General features: G+C 40.7%; 1 protein-coding gene across 17 annotated transcripts in view; it reads right to left on the bottom strand.

Annotated features, from left to right (window-relative positions):
* Positions 1 to 25,257, bottom strand: part of kmt2ca (lysine (K)-specific methyltransferase 2Ca) — a 146,393-nt gene that overhangs the window by 81,245 nt on the left and 39,891 nt on the right. For 16 of the 17 annotated variants that reach the window (XM_059023332.1, XM_059023330.1, XM_059023334.1 and 13 more), the window contains exons 7-13: positions 24,934 to 25,043; positions 17,282 to 17,444; positions 15,594 to 15,765; positions 14,952 to 15,066; positions 11,418 to 11,593; positions 10,820 to 10,986; positions 3,047 to 3,142 (exon numbers count right to left, since the gene is read on the bottom strand). In XM_059023332.1, the coding sequence (XP_058879315.1) occupies positions 3,047 to 3,142; positions 10,820 to 10,986; positions 11,418 to 11,593; positions 14,952 to 15,066; positions 15,594 to 15,765; positions 17,282 to 17,444; positions 24,934 to 25,043 (999 nt within the window). The remainder of the gene's footprint in view (positions 1 to 3,046; positions 3,143 to 10,819; positions 10,987 to 11,417; positions 11,594 to 14,951; positions 15,067 to 15,593; positions 15,766 to 17,281; positions 17,445 to 24,933; positions 25,044 to 25,257) is intronic. The other variant, XM_059023333.1, reaches the window with a different exon arrangement.

Raw genomic sequence — 25,257 nt, 5'->3', positions numbered from 1 at the left:
ATAATTCTGGTTGCTCTTCTTTGCACTCTTTCTAGAGCAGCAATATCCTTTTTGTATCGAGGTGACCAGAACTGAACACAATATTCTAGATGAGGTCTTACTAATGCACTGTAAAGTTTTAACATTCCTTCCCTTGTTAAATACAACACTTTTCACTATATATCCGAGCATTTTGTTGGCCTTTTTTATACCTTCCCCACATTGTAGAGATGAAGACATTTCTGAGCTGACTCCTAGATCTTTTTCATAGATTCCTTCTTCAATTTCAGTATCGCCCATATGGTATTTATAATGCACATTTTTATTGCCTGCATGCAGTACCTTACACTTTTCTATATTACATGTCATTTGCCATGTGTTTGCCCAGTCCTGCTCTTTATTCCAACCAGATCCTAAATTAGTTAATTGCCTCTTAGCAGCTTCAGTTAACTACATTAGAATCTACTTGGCGTAAAAACCTGGACTGGATTTGATCTTGAGGGCCTGAGTTGCACACTACTGATCTAGTTTCACTATCAATTACTGCTTCCGTATTGACTGTTTTTTACTGCCATACTGAGACCGTGGACTGACAATGAGAAGTCAAATCGGCTTTTCAAACACTCAATGCGGAAGTTAATTTCCACCGATTGGTACGCTGTTGTAAAGCTGAGTAAAGGAAAGCTTTTCTTGTTTTGAATTGAACACATTAAACAAATGGATTTATTGAATACCTGCTGATAAATATTCCTTACAGACCATGAGGAGCAGGAGTATCACATTAGACTGGATTTATTGAATACTTGCTGATAAATACTCCTTACAGGCCATGATGAGCAGGAGTATCACATTAGACTGGATTTATTGAATACCTGCTGATAAATACTCCTTACAGGCCATGATGAGCAGGAGTATCACATTAGACTGGATTTATTGAATACCTGCTGATAAATACTCCTTACAGACCATGATGAGCAGGAGTATCACATTAGACTGGATTTATTGAATACCTGTTGATAAATACTCCTTACAGGCCATGATGAGCAGGAGTATCACATTAGACTGGATTTATTGAATACCTGCTGATAAATACTCCTTACAGACCATGATGAGCAGGAGAATCACATTAGACTGGATTTATTGAATACTTGCTGATAAATACTCCTTACAGGCCATGATGAGCAGGAGTATCACATTAGACTGGATTTATTGAATACCTGCTGATAAATACTCCTTACAGGCCATGATGAGCAGGAGTATCACATTAGACTGGATTTATTGAATACCTGCTGATAAATACTCCTTACAGGCCATGATGAGCAGGAGTATCACATTAGACTGGATTTATTGAATACCTGCTGATAAATACTCCTTACAGACCATGATGAGCAGGAGTATCACATTAGACTGGATTTATTGAATACCTGCTGATAAATACTCCTTACAGACCATGATGAGCAGGAGTATCACATTAGACTGGATTTATTGAATACCTGCTGATAAATACTCCTTACAGACCATGATGAGCAGGAGTATCACATTAGACTGGATTTATTGAATACCTGCTGATAAATACTCCTTACAGGCCATGATGAGCAGGAGTATCACATTAGACTGGATTTATTGAATACTTGCTGATAAATACTCCTTACAGACCATGATGAGCAGGAGTATCACATTAGACTGGATTTATTGAATACCTGTTGATAAATACTCCTTACAGGCCATGATGAGCAGGAGTATCACATTAGACTGGATTTATTGAATACTTGCTGATAAATACTCCTTACAGGCCATGATGAGCAGGAGTATCACATTAGACTGGATTTATTGAATACTTGCTGATAAATACTCCTTACAGGCCATGATGAGCAGGAGTATCACATTAGACTGGATTTATTGAATACCTGCTGATAAATACTCCTTACAGGCCATGATGAGCAGGAGTATCACATTAGACTGGATTTATTGAATACTTGCTGATAAATACTCCTTACAGGCCATGATGAGCAGGAGTATCACATTAGACTGGATTTATTGAATACTTGCTGATAAATACTCCTTACAGGCCATGATGAGCAGGAGTATCACATTAGACTGGATTTATTGAATACCTGCTGATAAATACTCCTTACAGGCCATGATGAGCAGGAGTATCACATTAGACTGGATTTATTGAATACCTGCTGATAAATACTCCTTACAGGCCATGATGAGCAGGAGTATCACATTAGACTGGATTTATTGAATACTTGCTGATAAATACTCCTTACAGGCCATGATGAGCAGGAGTATCACATTAGACTGGATTTATTGAATACTTGCTGATAAATACTCCTTACAGACCATGATGAGCAGGAGTATCACATTAGACTGGATTTATTGAATACCTGTTGATAAATACTCCTTACAGGCCATGATGAGCAGGAGTATCACATTAGACTGGATTTATTGAATACTTGCTGATAAATACTCCTTACAGGCCATGATGAGCAGGAGTATCACATTAGACTGGATTTATTGAATACTTGCTGATAAATACTCCTTACAGGCCATGATGAGCAGGAGTATCACATTAGACTGGATTTATTGAATACCTGCTGATAAATACTCCTTACAGGCCATGATGAGCAGGAGTATCACATTAGACTGGATTTATTGAATACCTGCTGATAAATACTCCTTACAGGCCATGATGAGCAGGAGTATCACATTAGACTGGATTTATTGAATACCTGCTGATAAATACTCCTTACAGGCCATGATGAGCAGGAGTATCACATTAGACTGGATTTATTGAATACTTGCTGATAAATACTCCTTACAGACCCTGGTGAGTAGGCGTATCAGCACAGCCTATTCAAAGCACTGCTGCAGCACAGACGGTTATTACACAGGATTACAATCACCTATACAAACCTCTTCAATTTCGAGACCCAACATGACAAACTATAGAAATCCAATAACAGACCATGCATTTTGAGAATAGAAAAAAGCTGCATCTAGCTGGAGCACCCCCCTTAATCACAAAACACAACGAACAGTAAAGAAGAAGAGTTCTGTCTACCAGTCTCTACAGGTTTCTGTTCCTCGTTGAGCCGATTCTCTTCAGCAGCATGATCCAGACTCCCTGGTTCTTCAACTGCTTTCCATTCCAAGCATGCTTTAGAAAAAAAAGAAAAAGAAAATGAAAAGATGAAATGAGCCGCGGAGCTTGAAATGGTAGTTCGTCATTAACACCTGCAATGTAGGGATGTGCTTTTGGTAAATTTTTATGAACATTTAAATGCTTTGCAATGTCAGTGTTTAAACCATATCTACACACACACACACACTCTCTCTCTTTATATTACATTCTGATACTGACAGCCCTGGTTAATATTTTTTCTAAGCAAATAAACCCTAAATAAGCAAATAACGTTTTAACATCACAAAAGACTCAACTACAAAGTAAAACAAAACAACAACAACACGTACACATCAAAGTATTTATTGAAATGTTTATATTTATGGTTGTAATTAATGTTGCTAGTGGAGATATAACTATATACATACATATTATTGAACACATTTTGGATAGTAGTGTTTTTAGAATAGTATGTTTCTTAAAGGTTCATTAAAAAAAAAAAAAAAAAAACTTCTGTTTTTTTTTTTTAAACCATATAATTTTGGGCAAAATTACTTGTATATAAGTAACTTTGCCCAAAATTATATGGTTAAAAAAAAAAGGAGAGGATGAACATCACCCACAGCACTAATGCAAAATGGCTACAAGAAAGTGAAAGAGAGTTGTGCTTACAATTGAAAAAAAGTTGGAAATACTTTCACTTCTGGAAAAGGTAAAATAGCACAATTTTGTAATTTTAAAGAGCTCTGTGACTGATATTAAAGTCTGCCTCAGATTTACAGTTTGCTGTCTTTGACAGTAGCGGTGGGGTTTTTGATATCTAGTGTTGCTCGAGACGAGTACTTGAGCATTACAATTTTCGAGTACTCTAATCAAACGCCACTCTCTCCTCTACATACTGTACTAGTGTACATAAACCTCCCAAACATTGCCACAAGTCCTAGTTTAAATGTCAAACTAACACACAATCAAGTAATATATTAAGTCATTAATATAATGTTTGCCACCTTGTGCAGTTAATTGTATATGGTCAAGTAATACTAAATAACATAAAGTATTAAAATTCACTTTACATTAAATTGTAAAAAGAGATGCCTGGCCTACCTGTTTGAACTGTGTCTCAGAGATCCGTTACTTTAGTGCAGTAGTTCCAACGTACAAATAAAAATTGTACTAATCAAACAGCCGTTTGGTCCAAAAGCTTACAGAACAATTTCAAGTGAAAAAAGCCTTCCACCTATGGGAGGATAGGGGAATGGGGTACACGAGTCTGTGGTAATTGCAACTTTTTCTCCCTTTTGAAAGTTTTGTATGAACAGCTGCAGCATGGTTTTCTTTAAGTTTTTCCAGCCTCGCTGTTATTGTTTTATGGGTCGGCACAGTAGTGGGATAATCTTGCATCGATTTCAAAACTGCTGCATTCACGATTCACACGCAATGTCCTCATAGGGGATAACGTGACCACGCCCTGTTCAGCCAAATCTATAGCAAATGTTATGGAGGTTTGCTTTTTATTGCCATCAGTAGCTCCATCCACAATAATTCTGAATGTTTTCATTTCAAACTGTGAAGCATTGAACTTGTGTTTTTGTGGTATGGCAGTTTTGTTTGGCATAATTATTTACATACCACGGTTTTCTTGTCCGTTCCTCAAAATACTTCCAAACGTGGCTTCCTTTGTTTAGAGGTGCCATTTTAAATATAGAACAAACTCAGAAAGAAACGCTGGTCATTAACGTTATTTAACCCCGCCGTGGAATTGATATCGTACCACGCCTACTACAGGCATAAACACACACAGAGTGCACCAATGAAGCGCCAGATCAACCGAGAATAAAACCCGCCCCAGTGTCAATCTTTCTGTTGCACCAATTAGAAAAGCTACTTGGAGGCAATTGCCAAACCCCTTCCCTTTTATAATATCCGCCCTTACTGTGGCACTAGAGCAGTCTCATACGCGACGGACTGCTGATGAATTTCTAAAATGAATGCATAAAAAATTATGTGTTTGGTGACATTTGTCACGTGACCGGTTATACATCTAGCACATTATTAACCACTTCTTTAGAGTTGATATGTTTAAAATTCCCATCCCTACTGCAGTGCTCAATTAAACCTGCTACAGCAGAGCACCCCAACATGATTTAATTGTACTGAATATGTATGCATGTATGTATGTGTGTTTACGTACAATTCAAATTTGACCACTCAGTTCATGTTACACAAGCAATGTGCCACCTTTTTCTCTTTACAGGGGGGATCATTACAAATTGTGTTCAAAAGACAGATCATTGATAAAGGTTAATCTTCGTCTCACCTGTCCATAAAACTCTGTTCCAAAACTCTACTGGCTCATCTCTGTACTTTTCAGAAAATTCTAATCTGGCCTTTCTGTTTTTGGTGCTGATCAGAGGTTTGCATCTTGCAGTGTAGCCTTTGTAATTCTGCTGCCGAAGTCTTCTGCGAACAGTAGATTGTGACACTTTCACCCCAGCATTCTGGAGGTTGTTGGTGATTTCACTGACACTTATTTTAGGGTTGTTTTTCACAGCTCTGGTCATTTTTCTGTCAACTGCTGTTGTTTTCCTTGGCCGACCTGGTCGTTGCCGATTGCTGAAGACACCAGTGGTTTCTTTCTTTTTCAGGACATTCCAAACTGTTGATTTGGCTATGCCCAACTTTTGTGCTATGGTTCTAATTAAGTTCCTCTTTTCTTTTAGCATCCAAATCGCTTGCTTTTCTTTCATAGACAGCTCCCTAGTCTTCATGTTGGATTATGCCTACTGACACCACAAACTTAAGACTCCAAAGGCAAAAGCAAAGGACAAAACTGAGACTACACATTCACAGCTCTTTTATGTGTGAACAATCAATGCAAAAGGAAACACCTGATCAATTAGAAACGCCTGTGAGCCAAATGTCCCAATATTTATTGCTCACATAAAATGGGGGGGATGGAACTCTGAAAGTGCTGTTATTCTTAGTTGGTAAAACATATATGTGTTGAAACAGCCAGAAATAAAAGGTGACATTCTGTACTTTTGCCTCATATTAATATTTTACTCTTATTTTCATATTGCTTGAGTGTACAGCAAAAAATAGCAATTTTGACTTCACTATCCCAATACTTATGGAGGACACTGTATATGTATGTATGTATGTATGTATATATGTATGTATGTATGGGGGAGAGTCATCACCCTCAATTTGTTCAGTCAATAACTAACACAAGCAGTTTAGAACATGAGCCAGAACTAGTGTGCGGCTTTAGAGGTCATCAGACCGCCATGTTGAAGAAATCTCCAGTGTTCCCAGCTATCCTACAGACAGCCATGAGAGCTTGGGTTTAAATCAACACTGCCATCCTGTATCCAGGGCTAGGGTGGCCACCTGAAAACAGCAGACCAGCACACTAATGAGAAATTATAACAATATGTCAATCTATTCTCTTTTTATTAACGTATCAGGACAAGACACTGAATCTGTTTTATAAGGAGTCTAAAAGGTTGTATTTCTGGTCTGGAGAGGACTAACCCCTCTCTGCTTGTATGAGTCTCAGCCAAGGGTGTCACAGCAGTGTTTACAGTGTGGTCTGGAGAGGACTAACCCCTCTCTGCTTGTGTGAGTCTCAGCCAAGTGTATCACAGCAGTGTTTATAGTGTGGTCTGGAGAGGACTAACCCCCCTCTGCTTGTGTGAGTCTCAGCCAAGGGTGTCACAGCAGTGTTTACAGTGTGGTCTGTAGAGGACTAACCCCTCTCTGCTTGTTCGAGTCTCAGGGATTGCCAGCATGCCCTCTGACTCTCACACAAAGCGCTGTGAAGAGTAATCAATTCATTCATTTGTTACGTCTTGTCAGCCTTTCTAAAATACAGATATATCTGTTCCAGCATGCTGGCACTGTGGAAGTTTACATCCGGAACTCTTTAATAAAAGTTGGGTCAACTGAACAGAACTAAAAAGGTCAAGGAATCTCAGAAGTGCCATCATTTAAATAAACAGGGCGACCCCGGTATTTACCAAGCAGTAATGATGGGAAAAACCTCAGCCCTGTACATAGCACCCCCAATCCAGGACTGCCGCTAACAGCCTGAGATTCACATCTGCCAAAGACCTAAGTGCCTGACTCTAACATGCAATCTGACAGCACAGCTGGTCTCATGAGGACGAGGTCTTTTAGATGAGCCAGCCAGCTCCAGCGCACATTAACATGCACAGAAAAAACTACACTGCTGTGTATGTGAACCGATTCAACAAAGCAGCAGGCTGTGCGTGCAAGAGACCACAATTAAATAAGCATGAGGATCAAATTACACTCCCACCATGTGGCACCCAATCACTATCGACACACAAGTGTGGGAGGGAGCACTGAGGCTGCTCTGTCCTGCAATCTATCTAGCCTGTGGACAGCTGGCTGGCAGGGCTGCTGTGCTGTGCTGTCAATTCCTCACCTGCTTCAGACAGGGAAAGGGGGAAATGCTTTAAATGGAGCAGTATCCTCCATCCAGCCTGTGGAGTCAGGTTACAGGTTAGCTGTAAACCTGAACACTCCCTGTGAGGCTCAGCAACGGCTCCTGACAGCACAGATCAATGAAACACAATTTGTCTCATCTGGCAGGCCGCAAAGCTCATTTGTACCATACTGCTTTTATATGGGATGTTGAAGTCACTTCTCACCCTGCATTTGTATACACTGCTAGCTCTGCGCACACACAATTTGGAAGAGAAAATAGCTGAACAGGTAGAGCAAAAACTGACAGAGCCCCTAGCCAAAAAACAGGTATTGGGGTCGAGAGGGAACCCACGACATACACCCCAAGCAAGGAAAGGCCCAGGTCAATGTAGAACAATTATCTGGGCAAAATAAACATTTAAAAAACTGTTCACAAAACATATAGCCAAGGTTGCGTACAGCTTTTCTTTTTCTTTTTTTTTTTTTTTAAGTTAGATGTGCCTAGGATCTAGCAGGTTACCTGTAGTTAACCCCAGCAATGGGAACACACCCCAATAAGCTCTGTGTGCATTAGATGAAGACACTGCTTTGTAAATCCCTCTGAGCGCGGGAAGATCATGAATAGAAATCCTCGTTCGGTCTGTCTGCCAGGGAAAGCTCCTAAACACAGGCTTAGAGATCAGCACGCTTTCCAAAGTGTCTGTTAGGACACACCTAAGAACATAAGAAAGTTTACAAACGAGAGGAGGCCATTAGGTCCATCTTGTTCATTTGGTTGTTAGTAGCTTATTGATCCCAGAATCTCAAGCAGTTTCTTGAAGGATCCCAGGATGTTGGCTTCAACAACATTATTGGGGAGTTGGTTCCAGACTCTCACAATTCTCTGTGTAAAAAAGTGCCTCCTATTTTCTGTTCTGAATGCCCCTTTATCTAATCTCCATTTGTGACCCCTGGTCATTGTTTCTTTTTTCAGATCAAAGAAGTCCCCTGGGTCGACATTGTCTATGCCTTTTAGGATTTTGAATGTTTGAATCAGATCGCTGCGTAGTCTTCTTTGTTCAAGACTGAACAGATTCAATTCTTTTAGGCTGTCTGCATATGACATGCCTTTTAAACCCGGAATAATTCTGGTTGCTCTTCTTTGCACTCTTTCTAGAGCAGCAATATCCTTTTTGTAACGAGGTGACCAGAACTGAACACAATATTCTAGATGAGGTCTTACTAATGCATTGTAAAGTTTTAACATTGCTTCCCTTGATTTAAATTCAACACTTCACTATATATCCGAGCACCTTGTTGGCCTTTTTTTATAGCTACCCCATATTGTCTAGATGAAGACTTTTTTTTTTTAATTTAGTCGTTGCCAATTATTATTATTATTGTTCCCCCAATTTGGAATGGCTAATTATTTTTTAGGCTCAGCTCACCGCTACCACCCCTGCGCTGACTCGGGAGGGCGAAGACGAACAAACGCTGTCCTCCGAAGCGTGTGCCATCAGCCGACCGCTTTTTTTTTTTCCACACTGTGGACTCACCACGCAGCCACCCAAGAGCTACAACGCAGCTCTCGGGCAGCTTATAGGCAAGCCCGCAGGCACCCGGCCAGACTACAGGGGTCGCTGGCCGAACCTAACCCTCCCTCCCCCTGGGCGGCGCTGGGCCAATTGAGCACCGCCCCCTAGAAGCTCCCATCCTCAGTCGGCAAAGGAATAGCCTGGACTCGATCGCGCGACGTCCAGACTATAGAGCGCATCCTGCACTCCATTGCGCGCGCCTTTACTGGATGCGCCACTCGGGAGTCCCAAGATGAGTCAACAAACTCCTTGGTCTTTTTCATAGATTCCTTCTTCAATTTCAGTATCTCCCATATGGTATTTATAATGCACATTTGTATTGCCTGCGTGCAGTACCTTACAATTTTCTCTATTAAATGTCATTTGCCATGTGTCTGCCTAGTTCTGAATGCTGTCTAGATCATTTTGAATGACTTTTGCTGCTGCAACAGTGTTTGCCACTCCTCCTACTTTTGTGTTGTCTGCAAATTTAACAAGTTTGCTTACTATACCAGAAGTCATTAATGTAGATTAGGAATAGCAGAGGACCTAATACGGATCCCTGTGGTACTCCACTGGTTACCTCGCTCCATTTTGAGGTTTCTCCTCTAATCCGTACTTTCTGTTTTCTACATGTTAACCACTCCCTAATCATGTGCATGCATTTTACACGGAGGGTAAACAGATGGGACTTTCCAGCTGGAATTGTGGTTCCTCCCCAGAGGGTGGGATAAGCTTTGAACTAATCTTCCTACTTTACCAACTGCATTGGCGGGCACTGTTCCAAAAAGGAACAGAGCTCTGATAACCTCTTTAAGTGCCGGTTCGCACCCAGCTAACCTACTTTCCTTCCCAGCATGCAATGAACCCAAACTTGTTCCACATGCAGCTTTTACCCTGCTTTATATCAAAACTCCCAGCGCTCAAGATTCAAGCTTTAGATTGCTATATGCACTGTAGTACCACTTATTACAGAAAGTACCACTTTCTGTCAACAACCTTACCATGTTAGAGTGCTGACTGCCAACTTAAAAAGGCCAACTGGCAACCAGTTTCAGATTTCTGAGGCAGTGTTAAGAGCAAAGACACCATTCAGACCTTGCTGTGCCACCAATTGGTCATAATTCAACAAAAGCATGTAAAAGAAACTGTAGCTTGTCAAAAACAGTTTAAAATTAGATTTCCATCTATACTTTACTTCCCTCCTCCCTTGATGCACTCACTAGTGTTTATTCACAGAGACATTTAGGGAGTTTCCCCTCTAGAGCTGATCTTATCTAAAGAGTCTCTTCCACATATTAAACTCAAGTTCTCGTCAGATCTGTCATCATCAACTCTACGAGTATAAAAGAGCCACTTGCAACCCCCCACTCCCTGGCCCCGGCCTCTCATTAAAGTCTGTTTTGCCTTTCCCGTTACACTGCCTTTCCATTTCACTCCTTTCTGTTATCACCATTGTGCTCTAAAGTAAAATAAATAAAAGCTGCATTCAGTCGCCTGACCCTGTACAGTAATCTCTTTATGGAACTATGCCAGCTCAGCGCCTGGAGGAAATGAATATACCTCAATATTGGATCAACAAAACACAACCGCTCAGAAGAACAACACACGATAAAAACGAGGGACACAGAGAAAGCCAATAAATACATGTGTGGAGCTACCTGCTCTTCAACTTGCTTACATGTTTCTCTCTTGCTTGGTCCATTACCTGGTTCAGGTTCTTCAACTGGCTCAGCGGTCTCCAGGACCTCACATGTCTGGCTTGCTTGCAGTTCCTCCACTTCCACTTGCTTGCAGATTGTGCAGACATATCCGTCTTTTAGCAAGACACTGGTTTCGTTCTCTGCTTGTCTGTCGCAGTCTAGATGTATCCACCTAAAATCAATTAAGTAATGATATTTTCATTTGCAACCCTGGAATAGAAGTGCATCTGAAGGTCTCTGTGGGTTTACGATGACTGCTGCTGCCCAAGACAGGAAAATCCTAGTTGAACGATGTCAAACTTGCACCTCCATGTCACATACACGTTTCTTATTATCCACCTCATTGATGATCACTTCCACTGGCTCACCAGCATGCACTGCAGCATGGAGACAAGAGGCAGGGGAACTGTGGATACAGTTAGCCACACCCCCACCAAGTTCAAATAATAATGACTGGAGGATCGTCCGAAGATTTAGTTAGGACTCCACCTGCATGACTATGGGTTAGTCAACACACTCCAACATCCCACTACATGTTACAGAATCAAGGGATATCTGTTTCATAGCTATCATAGCTATTTGTAACAGGATGGCAACACTTACCTTTTGCACATCTGACAGCAAAGCATGTCCTTCTGGGAATCTGGGTGGAACGCCTTTCCACAAAGTGGACAGGACAAGCCCACGTCCTGCTGCTGGTAGCAGTTATCACACAATAAACAATTGTGGTGCCACTGAGAACTTGTTCTGGTGCCACACTGCTCACATACTCTGCAATTCTGTCAGGGGGGAAAAAAAGTTAAGATGTCAATTGTAAGTGCTTCACCACACTAAGAAATATACATTACAATGTAGCTCGTTAAGAAAAGTCGTCATCCACACATGCACATTTTTACAAAAATAAAACTTAAAAACAAAAATGTTCTGTAAAATAATTAGACTTTTGAATACAGTGCACTGTATTTTAAGAACGTTTCCCAACATCTGGGAAAGCAGTTGTATTTGATACATGTAAATGATTACTCTTTTCTTGAGAGGTTGAAGTCCTGGCTGCAGTGTTGTACTGAACGCTCATGAGTTCCGAGTCAGATTCTTGAGAGGTTGAAGTCCTAGCTTCAGTGTTGTATTGAACGCTCGTGAGTTCCGAGTCAGATTCTTGAGAGGTTGAAGTCCTGGCTGCAGTGTTGTATTGAACGCTCGTGAGTTCCGAGTCAGATTCTTGAGAGGTTGAAGTCCTGGCTGCAGTGTTGTATTGAACGCTCGTGAGTTCCGAGTCAGATTCTTGAGAGGTTGAAGTCCTGGCTTCAGTGTTGTATTGAACGCTCGTGAGTTCCGAGTCAGATTCTTGAGAGGTTGAAGTCCTGGCTTCAGTGTTGTATTGAACGCTCGTGAGTTCCGAGTCAGATTCTTGAGAGGTTGAAGTCCTGGCTGCAGTGTTGTATTGAACGCTCGTGAGTTCCGAATCAGATTCTTGAGAGGTTGAAGTCCTGGCTGCAGTGTTGTATTGAACGCTCGTGAGTTCCGAGTCAGATTCTTGAGAGGTTGAAGTCCTGGCTGCAGTGTTGTATTGAACGCTCGTGAGTTCCGAATCAGATTCTTGAGAGGTTGAAGTCCTGGCTGCAGTGTTGTATTGAACGCTCGTGAGTTCCGAATCAGATTCTTGAGAGGTTGAAGTCCTGGCTTCAGTGTTGTATTGAACGCTCGTGAGTTCCGAGTCAGATTCTTGAGAGGTTGAAGTCCTGGCTGCAGTGTTGTATTGAACGCTCGTGAGTTCCGAGTCAGATTCTTGAGAGTTTGAAGTCCTGGCTGCAGTGTTGTATTGAACGCTCGTGAGTTCCGAGTCAGATCTCTGCCTGTCAGACTGGGAGTTCTGCAAATCCTCAAAGGGGTAGCGAGTGTAGATCACGAGATCTCTTTTGGGATTTTGTAGTTAACCCTTTGCGGTCCTATGTTGGACCTGGTCCGACATTGCAATCATTCCTATCCGGTCCAATGTCGGACCCTGTCCGACATCATCAAAAAAACTCAAAAAACAGGTTTCTAGTCGTTTTTTTGCCGGAAAAAGCAGAGAAAACCATTCAATGGCAGAGTGGGAGCGACAGGAGCCGAGACAAGCCGAAAAAAAATAAAATAAATAAATGAATAAATAAATAAATAAAGGGCGTATCTCATGATTAGTCATACTTGCCCCTGGCATCAGATTATTTATTTCTTAGCAGATAGGGGCGGCCATGAGGAAACAAGCTGGCTGGTCAGTGCATCAGCGCACAGAGAACATGGACATTTGCAGAGCTTTTTTGAGATGTTATAGTCATAAAATAATGACTTGGATCGCATTATTGAGGAGTTTGGTGATAAAACGAGTTATCAGGAGATGATCGATCAGTATGTACGACTATTATTATTATTATTATTTATTTATTAGCATATGTGAAAGCTATAGCGAACGAAAGGGTGGGGTGGGGCTGGAGATGCCTAGTGAGTGCTCTGTTGATATGTAGGGCCTTTTAAATCCGTTTGACTGTGGGAAAAAAAATACTTTTAAACAGCGCGTCAAATTAACTGCACGTGTGAAAATAAATTGGACCTGACGTGCCTGACACGCACTTAATAAATGGACTGCAAAGGGTTAAACAGGGTAAGAAAGTTCAGACTGTCTAGCTATCTCAAATTGCACTGGGTATTTAAGCTCCCAGCATGGAGGGATTCATTCCAGCCAAGCAAGTGGCTAGCAGCTAAATCAGCAATTAGCATCTGCAGGCTGTGTGGCAGGGAGGTGCTCACAGCAGTGCCAGAGACAGGGAAACATACATCAGAGATCAAATCTGAATTGTACTAGACAGGACATCCAAATATCTTTTTAATTGCATTTACTTACACCGTAACCGTCAAGTAATTAATCATAATTGTATTTTGTTTCACACAGGACAATTCACTCCAATCTGATCAAATACAAACATCACATCAGAAAGTTCTGCTTAATACCAAGAAATAAGCAGGCAACTTTTATATTATTAGAACCATCGACTATCACCTTGTAAGGACTTGGTCTATATGGGCATTATAATACAGTATAAAAAGCTAATTTAAGGAGCTCAAATCTGACCTTGTTTCACGCTCAGTATAGCGCAGTATAAATACCACAACAAAGCCACAGTCTGTGAGGGGTGAAGCTTTTCTATCCAGGACTACTCAAAATAAAACTATTATAATAAACCGAAAACGAGGCAAATACCGCAAGAAACTGAATCGATGACAAGGGGGAGAGGTTTCCGAAGTACAGCTCTCAATCTGAAACGATGAGTCAAACCCGCACTTCTGAGGCTTGCTAAATCAGACAGCTTTATAGACAGCACCAAAGGGATTTACTTTGTTGAGAGCCAGCAGCATCACATCCACTCCGCTCAATAACCCCAGGGCAGAGTCAGAGTTAACAGGGTGCAACACAACCATCTACTGACAGACAGCTGCGCAGCAGAGGAGCAAGGCTCAAGTGAACCAATGCAAGCGACCAGTCCTGAAGTTCACAGGGTTTATTAAAAGCTAGATGTATCAAACAGGTAGAGCCTTCACAAGACTCTCTATAGAATTTCTATTTTTTTATTTTGCATGTGTAACCATAATTAGGATTTACATTTTTTTTTTTTAAAGCTTTAAAAGGCGTTCTAGCGAACGGTTACCCTTCCAACCACTGCAGCTCAAAAAATAAAAGCCAAATCTCACATCCCCCGCCCCCAGGAAACAAAGAACCAATTAAAGGAACGTGCTGTCGGTCATACAACCAATAGCAAGACACTGACGTAACAATAGATAGCTGCAGACTACAGAAGGGTACAATAGAATCTCAATTTAACTGAAAGAATAATGCAAAAAAAATAAATAAATAAGGAAATAAATACATAACATCAACTCAATTGAAGCATTGTATAAATTTAATATGCCACATGGGTCCAACTGAAAATATCGGATTGATTTATTTTATCCATTAGCCTGGCCTGAGGCCGTAGCTAACTAATGAAATAAATCCGATACTCATCTCACCTCTCCTCATCCTAAAACACAAGGATTTCCAAAGGCAAGACACGACAGATGACTATATATAACCAAAGATGCAAAAAAATATATATATATCCTTACCTTGCATCTCCAGCTATTTGTAGGTATGGAGTCCATTACAGGTTGTAGGCAAAACGTGTGATAACCCTTGTCACATGTGTCACATACCAACATCTTGCTGTCCTCTCCAGGGTTCCTGAAACATGGGCACAGTGTTACCCATCTGCAGCCAGTTCACCCAACATGCATGACCTCACTGGAATACCCCACATGCTGTTGCAGCCAGCACCTTTCTGTGGTTCTTGGACTTCTGTTTCATGAGGCAATGCTTAATTGATTTGTGCCATGAATTAACTCTGCATTAGCCCAGAGATTTAGTGAATTAGAATTGCACAGAAATATAATGAACAGAGCTATTTAAATGGAAAATTCCTTAATGTTTACCATCATCTAAAATTATCTTTCAGCGTTATTGGGGGGAAAAAAAATAAAAAAACATCACATCAACACCCTTCCATGAACAGTTTTAATAAAGGCATTCAACTTTAAAGGCAAAATACAGATCAGGAAATGAATTTTAATGCCATTTCTTACTCTGTGCAATGTCCCATCTGCGTGCAGTATATGCATTGTGTGTTTCTCAGGGACGAGAGGACTGGTGCTACAGTACACACTGTTACCCGGTTGGGGAGTTGGTGTCAAGCATGTTGGTGCACCACTTACTTGCAAGTTTGGCAGACCTTGCAGTCGGGGCACTGCCAGCCTGCCCTCTTCAAAGGGGTCACCCCTATATCCAGGCACATCCCATGGTAATGCTGCCCACAACTGGTACAAAACAGCTGGTCCAGGAGGTCTCCTGGGTTGTCACACAATGCACAGTTCGCTTCATCTTTTGCTGGATTTGGAAAGAGAACAAATAAAATGATACAGGACACACAGATTACTGTATTAAACTAGATCACATCCTTTAGAAACTTTCTTTTGTGGCACAGTGCCATGAGAATGTCAATTAATAATAGTGCATTACATGCAAGTGGAAGCAAATATGCATCCACCAGGTTAACTCAGTGCATCTGAAACCATGAAGGTACAAACCTTTAAAAACAAATACTACTTAAGTTGAATACATTTGATACATTCAATACATTTGATAATATCTGCACATTTCTTTTACAAAATATATCTTTAAAGAAAGTAAACCTGGTCCCATTATAAATGTGCACACTACTGTAGATGTGTAAAGCAGCTGCATTTGGTTGAAGAGGGGCTGTGCTGGGGACATGTGAGTTTGCAGTGGAGGAGTATGAAATCTCTAGGAGATGATTACATCGTTAATTGAACTGAGCATGAATTGGGAATTGCTGGTCCCATGTTTCTTCATGAGCCAGTGCGCCAGGTTACAGCTCCACTGCATCAACCCCTCTCTGAAACGAGCTGTAACCTACACACAGCAGTTCTGGAGACAGGTCAAAGCGTTTCGCTTTCCCATTACTCAAGCCACTCAAAAAGGTACAGTTCCTTTCTCCCCAGTTGAAGTAAATGATGTCTGAGTGAGATCACCTGGAAAGAAACTGTATTTATTACATTTTTTGTCCAGTTAATTAAAATGATCACAACAAGCTGTATATATTTGCCACAGAGGAGATGGCCGAGCCAGGTGCTCCGGGCCCTGGTTTAATATCCCTTAGGCCGGAAATACTCAAGCAATAAGGCCATTTTTTATTGGCAACTCAAACTGACTGCGTGTCACTAATTGACAACTCGAGTTGTCAACAATTTCCAATTAGCAATCAAGTTGCTAGAATAGACCACTGCTTGATTTTCATCAATTCAGTTGACAATTGTGTTCACCTGACTTCACTCTCAATTTTTTCAAATAGAAAGTATGGCTACGTTGCAATTGATTGGTTTTGTTTTCATGATAGAAAATGTTTATGGGATGTTTGAAACGCAGAATATAAAGACTGCAGGAAAAAAAGACGACGAAGCGATTGGAATTGGCAAATACTTTTTCAGAAAATCACCAGCGGAGGGAAAAGACAAACTGCAGATATTTTCCTTCCCTAACCCTTCTCTCTGCAGAGGTTCGGAGGTTCTTCAGCTTGTCTTTCACCTCCACTGGTCCACACTCCAGTTTTTCTATGTCGACATCTTTTCAAAAAATATTCCAATTACTAAAGCAGCTGCTGAAACATGTTTACTGCAAAACAGGCACCATCTTCAATGCTTAAAACAATTGTCAATCTCAGTGTGCGTGTGGCACATTTACCAACCGCAATTCAGTTGTACATTTTTTGTCGTCAAACAGAATTGACAAGAAAAATTGCTTGTGTATCTCAGTCCTTAGTCAGCCTTGTTTGGATATAATAAAAGATAATAAATGAATGAATGAATGGGAGCCAAGGACTTACATCTACCTGTAGCCTGCTCGATGTGTTCTGGGCAAAGGAGAGTGTGACTCCGGATATCCTGAAAAGTGCCAGCTGCCGCTGCACAGGGATAATGGTACAAGCGGCTGCACTTCTCTTCACAGCATTTGATGGTTGCTCCAAGGCGCTTACAGTATGCACAGTGCTAAACATATGGAGAGAAAACAAAAGTCACATGTTGAAGTACCAGTAAAACATGCAAACTGCCAACCTATTAACCCTGGAAGGCTGTGCACTGCATGTACAGTATGACTCAATATCCTGTGTAGGGGTCAATTAACGTTAAATAAACAGGGAGCACACTTGAGAACACTTTGCTGTAAGATGGGAGGATGTTTTACCGACTCTGGACACAGAGGAACAAGGAATTGATAAAGTGGGGTACATTGGACCTTGTGTTGAAGAGACATGTTAGAGATATTGTTAGGAAAACAGAGTGTAAGCAGAGTTCACAAAGTTCAGCTTCACACACACAGTTAGGCAAGATATATAAGACAGGCACTTGAGAGTGAGAGTGAGAAAAGCTACCTGAATCCTCTCCTGATGACACACCATCCCCTTACCTGAGCTACCTCCCAGAACATCAGGTAGCTGATCATTATCTGATTTCTGTTTATAACTCGGTGCTACAATGTTGTGTCTAATGATAATGTTTAAGCTACATGCGTGCAACTTTAGAATATTGGAATCAATACATGGAAACTTACTAGCATAGCAATTGGTAAAATTGGTATTGTGTGCACTCGTTTACAGACATCAAAACTGAAAGTCAGCTCAAATTTGAACCCTTCTATCATAGAAGGTACAAGACATATCCGTTAAATCACACATAGCGCCTTTCATGAAAATAAAAAAAATCATAAAAGTTAACTAGAACACAAAACTTAATATATATTTAACCCAGTATTTATGTAGGCTTGACATGACAGCCTTACAAAGCCAAACCGATACATAAGGCGTGGGTGAACAGGTCTAGATTTGAATCTCTACTCATCTTGTGTCATAACTGATTCTCTAAAGACCTGTGTGCAAGTGTTTCCTAAAACTCACTTCCTGCTTCACAATGTTTGAAAAACCACTCGCCATGCACCATAGTTTCTTTGAGAAATGACCTTTCTTAATATCATCTCACGAACCCGCTTATTCGTTTTGTGCAGCCTGTCAAATGCTGTGTGGCCGGGCTTTACTAAGTAACCACAAGATATAATTAATTTCCAACGCAACCAACAACCAATAATCATCCTGGCTGATAAGCTGACATTTTCTGCAGCCTGTCAAATACTGTGTGGGTGGTCTTAACAGGATAGAGTTCAGTTACAAAACACCAACATCAGCAAATTTTAACAGTCAGTATTATACAAATGCACACACGAAAAAAAGTATTGATAACTCTCATCAGTCAATAATTCTTGCCTTTTTTAGATGACACAAACTGTTTCATTCCAGTTAATGATACACAACGTATTTGTCCAGTAGTACATTATATGCATGTGTTTAAATGTAAAGCAGGATTAAATGTACAGTATAAAAACACTGCTCTTTAATTCACCGTTAGTTTTCTTTCTTTTTTTTCATGCACTCGTAATGTGCTGTCATAGACAAACGTGAAACCCGGTTTATATCATGACTCGCTTTATATCACGAGTTATGCCTGCACGACAATCATGATATAAAGCGGGTTCATCTGTACATAAGCTGGAGGAAAAAAAAAAAAACACAACCCATCAGCAGGAGAATGTGAAGCAGTGGAGCGTCTAAATCCACTGTTTGGAAAAATGACAACATTGTTGTATTCAGCGATAATAAAAGCCCATGTGGCTTTGTACAATGCAAATCTTGCAAAATATTACTGAAATATGACAGCAAAAAGACAGGAATTTCAAGATTCATCTCTGCAGCGGCACATTGAAAAGGAATGTATTCGTCCTGTAGCGGATTTAAAAGCCATAGTTTTTAAGTCATTAACTTAGCGGTTTGATATGATATAGGCTTGTCCAAAATGGGTATGCAAACTTGCAAGAGCATCTTCTGTGTGGCTGTTTATGGTAACAAAGTTTTGAAGAAGCCTGTTGTGGTCTTCTTTTAAATCATGCAGTGTTGGATTATTAGGAAAAAAAGTAAATGATTAACAGAGTGATTTATTTATTTTACATTTTAACTGGAAACCGGGCATACTCTACACTGGAGGTACTTCGTTTCAATAGTGCATGTTTGGAATATATTCGTGGAGCTGGCCGGGTATGCAAATGTTTCAAAGGTCTCGGGCTCGGGTTGGGGTTTGATTCGCATTGGGTTTTAAATTTAGGCCCGAGCAGACCTCTACTACTCAGCATCAAACAATTCCCACAGTAATATGTCTTGTTAACTGAGATTTTAAAAGGAGGACAGGACTGCAATACATTCTTCATTATTCTGTCCTGCCCACTTCAGTTGTTTCTAGTTTGTCAGTATGGGGTGGATTATATCCTTAATTGGAACCGCATATAATTTCTCTAAAAGGTATGCTGCCTATTTTAGCCATCTCTAATGTTACTCCACTGACTTCTACTAATACAAATTATTGCTGAAAGGGATGTCAACTATACAAGTTCTATTGCAAATATTATAGTTATTATAGCTTCAGTTTTTTTAAGACTTTATGAACTAGATCTAAAAGGTCCTTTGCTTTATTTGTACATGTGAGAATGAACAAAATGAACAAACGGCAATAGTATGCAACATAATCCACTATACCTGATTTTTATTACATGAGTGTAGCTGTTATTTACTTCATGCTAATATTGGACGGCTTTCGCCAAGATAAAATGAGATAGTAGTGGTAGTGGGAATATATGAGCCTTCAGCATGTTTCCTTTAGGTAATGTGGATTTCCTCTTGGCCCGGTGTTGATGGATGAAGTGTAATGCTGGCTCTGGGGATCAGCATATTTGCAGCCTCCCAAGCGCCTCAGCATGGCACCTGTCTGGAATGGGCTGGGTGCGGCCCTTCACAGGGCTCATCAGGTGCTTTATTTTGAAGTGTGGCCTCCCTAGCGCCTCAGCATGGCACCTGTCTGGAATGGGCTGGGTGGGGCACTGCACAGGGCTCATCAGGTGCTTTATTGTGAAGTGCAACCTCCCTAGCGCCTCAGTATGGCAAGCGTCTGGAATGGGCTGGGTGAGGCACTTCGCAGGGCGGCTAGCCCACGACACCTCAGGAAGGCTCGACAGTGATGCTGGCGTCCCAGCACTACTTCCTTCCACAAACCGTGTGAGGATTGTGTGCAGCTACTCGGCAATAATGGGAAAGCAGTAAGAACCTCAGTGAATGTATATAGTCTTGCAATGGATGACTCGCCAATTGCTCAATTATGTTTTAAGAAACACAATATAAAATATATTTGCCATAGATAATGGCCATAAATGACTGCAGCAATTACAGTCAATGTCTAACATTATAAAGCTAGAATATTGCACCACAACAGCCCTATTCTCTTGCCTCTAGACTACCATATGACTCCTTCCTCTGAGAAGGCGGGGAGGGGAGGGAACACACACAGGTAGAAACAGAAGCCCTTGCATCAGGACTGTACAACAGGCATAGATAAGGAAGGGGTTACTGTTATTCTATTTGAACTTTAAATTCTATCTTGGCATTAAAAAACAAAAGCTACCAGTAATCCAGCCATTAAAGCATTAATAGGCCTGGCATTTGGCTCAAGTGTAAATGAGTAAAGTGACAATAACTGAACTGCTTACTAGTACGAATGCAATACAGGGAACATGAGGGCCGTGTACATCAAGCGGTAAGCAGCCAGCCGCACCTGCCTCCTGAGTGTTCTGACCTTTCCATTTCTCAGATGAGCGAGCAGCGCTGCCAGGCCCGACCTTTACCAGAGGCATTGTCCATCACACTGCTCCCAATCCCATGGGGAGCAAACCATTTGAAGCTGCTCGTGACACAATCAGATGTGACTGATGCACCTTTCCTCAGCAATCTCCCCCATTTCCTTTAATGTCAGTTTGTGTAGTTCCAGTTCCTGCCTTGACATGAATAAAAATCTAAATCTAAAAAGGAACTTTGTCTTAAGCTTTAGCTTGAAATGTAATTTTGCAACAACCCAACCCGTTTTACTTTTAAACCAAACTATAAACACTACATCAAAAAAAAAAAAAAACACCACCACACACATAAAGCAAGTGGTTCCCCTTAAAGAGAACTCCAAGCACTTTTTCAGGAACAGAGACTTCAAACCTGGTTCCAGGAGACTGGGAGACCTCATTGGAGGCACATGCTGTATTGAACCCAAAGTCTCCCCTGGTGTGTCATGCAGTGGCCTGAACCCTAGTCTCCTGAAACAAAGTTCCAAGCCACAAAGTGGCTCTGTGTTCCCTCGGCTTTATTGTCCCGACAAACTTTTGGTTCTTCGCTCTGCAGTACTGCATGTCACATGATCTGAATGCAGGTTTTATCTACCATTAATTATCACATCAACACTAATAATAAAGTGTAGAGTGGAACAGTCCAATGAAAAGGGCAGGTTCATGCACTGTTGAACAGCGATAGAGATTTGCTGCTCTTTAGATAATTCAGCTGACGAATGTGTTTATTTGTTATGCTGAAATGGCTTGCCAGTATGATTAAAACATAAAACAACTTCCTTTCTCATTACCTGAATGCATTTAAATGACAAGACCCACCTCAATAATCTTTAATACAATCTTATAAATAAATAGTTACAAAAAAATACTCCTACAGTAATGACCGATTCACTGTAAAAAAATAAATAACTAGAACTGCCAGGCAGTTTTACGACTTCCAAGCTCAGTACCAGTTGGAAATGTTGGCAAGCTGTAGCATTGCAGCACAAGTGTCAGCAACAGATCAGTTTTATGAAGCAGTTTCAATTCAAAATACTGCATTAGTTCATTATCTCACGATGCTTTATAACTTTAAATACCACAGTAACCATGACCCTATCTACACTGGAAGGAGTTATAAGCTAATTTTACATTTAACCTTAAGGTGAGGTCAAAGGTCACTATCAAGGTAATTTTTTAATTGAGCATATATGGGTTCCTAAATGTGTTGTATAGAAACCATAACCCTATGTGCACTGTAAGGAGTTATAAGCTAGTTTTACATTTGACCTTAGAAAGGTCAAGGTCATTTATGGATAGAGCACATATGGTTTCCTGTATGTGAGCCATAGTAACCATTAACCTATCTGCACTTTGTAAGGAGTTATAAGCTAGTTTTACATTTGACCAAAGGTTTTGAAAGGTTTTTTAAAGAAATGTGTCAGGTGGCCATATTGGTTTACGCACAAACACCATTTTTGAAAAAGTCAATTGTATTGACACAGGGATGAAGCTTGTCAACTTGATTTAAAATCAAACCATTTTTCAACTGAAGCTGTTTGAAATTTAAGAAGAAAACTTAGGTCTAACGGTATTCTGGTTTAACAAAAGAACACAATTTTTCCCTGTTTGAATTCCATTGTCCCCAGGATGATGCCTACCAAGTTCAGAGTCAGCTGGTTAAACGGTTTGCAAACAGAAGCAGTTTGATGTTTGGGGTGCGTTTTGGCTAATTTGGGGCAAGCCATTTTGATAGTAAAATTTATCGCAGCAACTTCTGCTTTGCAAACTTGAAGCTGGTTTGGTTGTTGATGATGATGTATGCAAAGTTCCAGATCAATCGGTTTACCGCTTCCCAAGAAGATGATTTTGAAAGGTTTTGAAAGAAATGCGTCAGGCCGCCATCTTGGTAGACGCAGGAGAGCAATTTTATTTTGTATCTCACCTGTAATCTACACGAGATGATACCTGCCAAGTTTCATGTTGATTGATCACACCACATGCGAACAGGAGCAGTTTAAAATAAATAAAAATTATATCTATATATATATATCTATATATATACACACACACAATAACAATAGGCTTCCCAAGACAGCTTGAAAGCCTAATAATAATCTCAGACAAGACACAATGCCCAGCAGTCCAAAGCACAGAGTTACACTGATCAACTAGGAGAATAACATTAAAACAACCTTTTCCATAAACTGTGACAGAGCATAGGCAAGGGTGTGTGTGGGTGTGTGTGTGAGTTTGTAGGCTTACGTGGTGATGGCATTGCTTGATTGTATAAATGTGGGAGTGATTGGTTGATTGTGACTCAGAGAAAAGTGTGGAATGTGGCCAGGTGGGGATTGAATCCATGCAGGGAGGCACACACACACACACACACACACACACACACACACACACCAATCCATGCAGGGAGGCACACAACATTGTCAACATGCTTCCTCTCAATTAGGGCTGCTAAATAAAACCACTCTAATGGCAAAAATAACCAGAAAAGAAGCCTCCACAAAATATTCTGCAGGGCAACCCTGTAATTTACCCACATCAACCTCCATTACATATATATTGCCTGTGGTTAGGTTAAGTATGGATCTGTGCCAGCACGTCTCACATCAACGACACACACATTCCACAAAAAGGCAAAATTAATATAAAAAATGTATATAAATAAAATACAATAATAAAATAGACTATTATTAGAATGCATAGAATAAGAATTAGCAATGAAATGCTTAGATCACAATTCGGCAAGCTATTCTCCAGATATATGCAATAATATAAAGTGTGACATGCAGATGACATCCCAGAATGTGGTCTTCAAGAACGTACACTAATAAAATAACATTAACATTAACATTAACAACAAGTCTCAAATTCAGTGTACATTAACCCTTTGCGGTCCTATGTTGGACCTGGTCCGACATCGCAATTTTCCCTTTCCGGTCCAATGTCGGCCCCTCTGCGACATCATCAAAAAGATGCAAAAAACAGGTCTCTAGTCGTTTTTTCTCCAGAAAAAGCAGAGAAAACCATTAATGGCCGAGTGAGACCAACAGGAGCCAAGAGAAACCGAAAAAAAAGGACGTATCTCATGAATACTGATAGACCCGGCATCACATAGATAACACAGACATAAACAAACAAGATAGCTGCTTCCGCATCCAGCGCTCAAAGAATATCACAGACATTTGCAGAGCTTTTTTTAGATGTTATAGTAATAAAATAACGACTTGGATCACATTATTGAGGAGTTTGGTGATAAAACGAGTGATCAAGAGATGATTTATCGGTATGTGCTATTATTAAGTTATTTGAAAAATATAGCGAACGAGGGGTGGGGCGGTGCTGGAAATGCAGTACTGAGTGTCCTGTTGATATGCAGTGCCTTTTAAACCTGTTTTACTGTGAAAAAAATACTTTTAAAACAGCGCGTCTAAAATAAACTGCATGTGTGAAAATAAATTGGACCTGACGTGCCTGAGACGCGCTAAATAAATGGACCGCTAAGGGTTAAATCAGGTTTAAAAATGAAACCCCTCTGAATCTGGATACACAGCTGAGACCACAGAGACAGTATGAAACATGACTTTCTGTTCAGAAGACTCCCCCTAGCAGGGACCATACTGAAGCACACACAGTACAATATGTATAGCATCCTGTACAAATGAAAGCATTCTTTATCTGTACTCGGCTCACTCAGATTAGTCTGGGCTGCAGTGAAACCCATTAGCTTGGCTGTTTCGATAGCTGATGATTACATGCAGCCGAGTGGCCTCTCCTCACCGTTGTGCTCCCTGAGTCGACGGCTTTGTCCACGTTGACCAGCACTTGCTCCTGCTCCCGGCACACTCCCTCCGACCAGGCCGCGCAGCACTGATGGGCCCAGCAATGCCCTGGAATGAAAGCCAGCGCTGCGTTAGCTGAAGGGCCATGGAGCCTGCAAGCACATCGCATGGGCTGGGAGTCCAGAAACTGAATTCCACTTTAATCCACTTCAGAGACATCTTACAAAACTTTTTTTTTTTTTAACCCTCTCCATTTCTGTATCACATGTGATCCAACGCTTATCCACCCCTCTATATTATAATTGTTTTTAAATCCAGCCCC

The sequence above is a fragment of the Acipenser ruthenus genome, chromosome 4 (assembly GCF_902713425.1).
Source record: "Acipenser ruthenus chromosome 4, fAciRut3.2 maternal haplotype, whole genome shotgun sequence".
Lineage (NCBI taxonomy): Eukaryota > Metazoa > Chordata > Actinopteri > Acipenseriformes > Acipenseridae > Acipenser > Acipenser ruthenus.
This window is presented reverse-complemented; position numbering and strand designations above follow the sequence as displayed.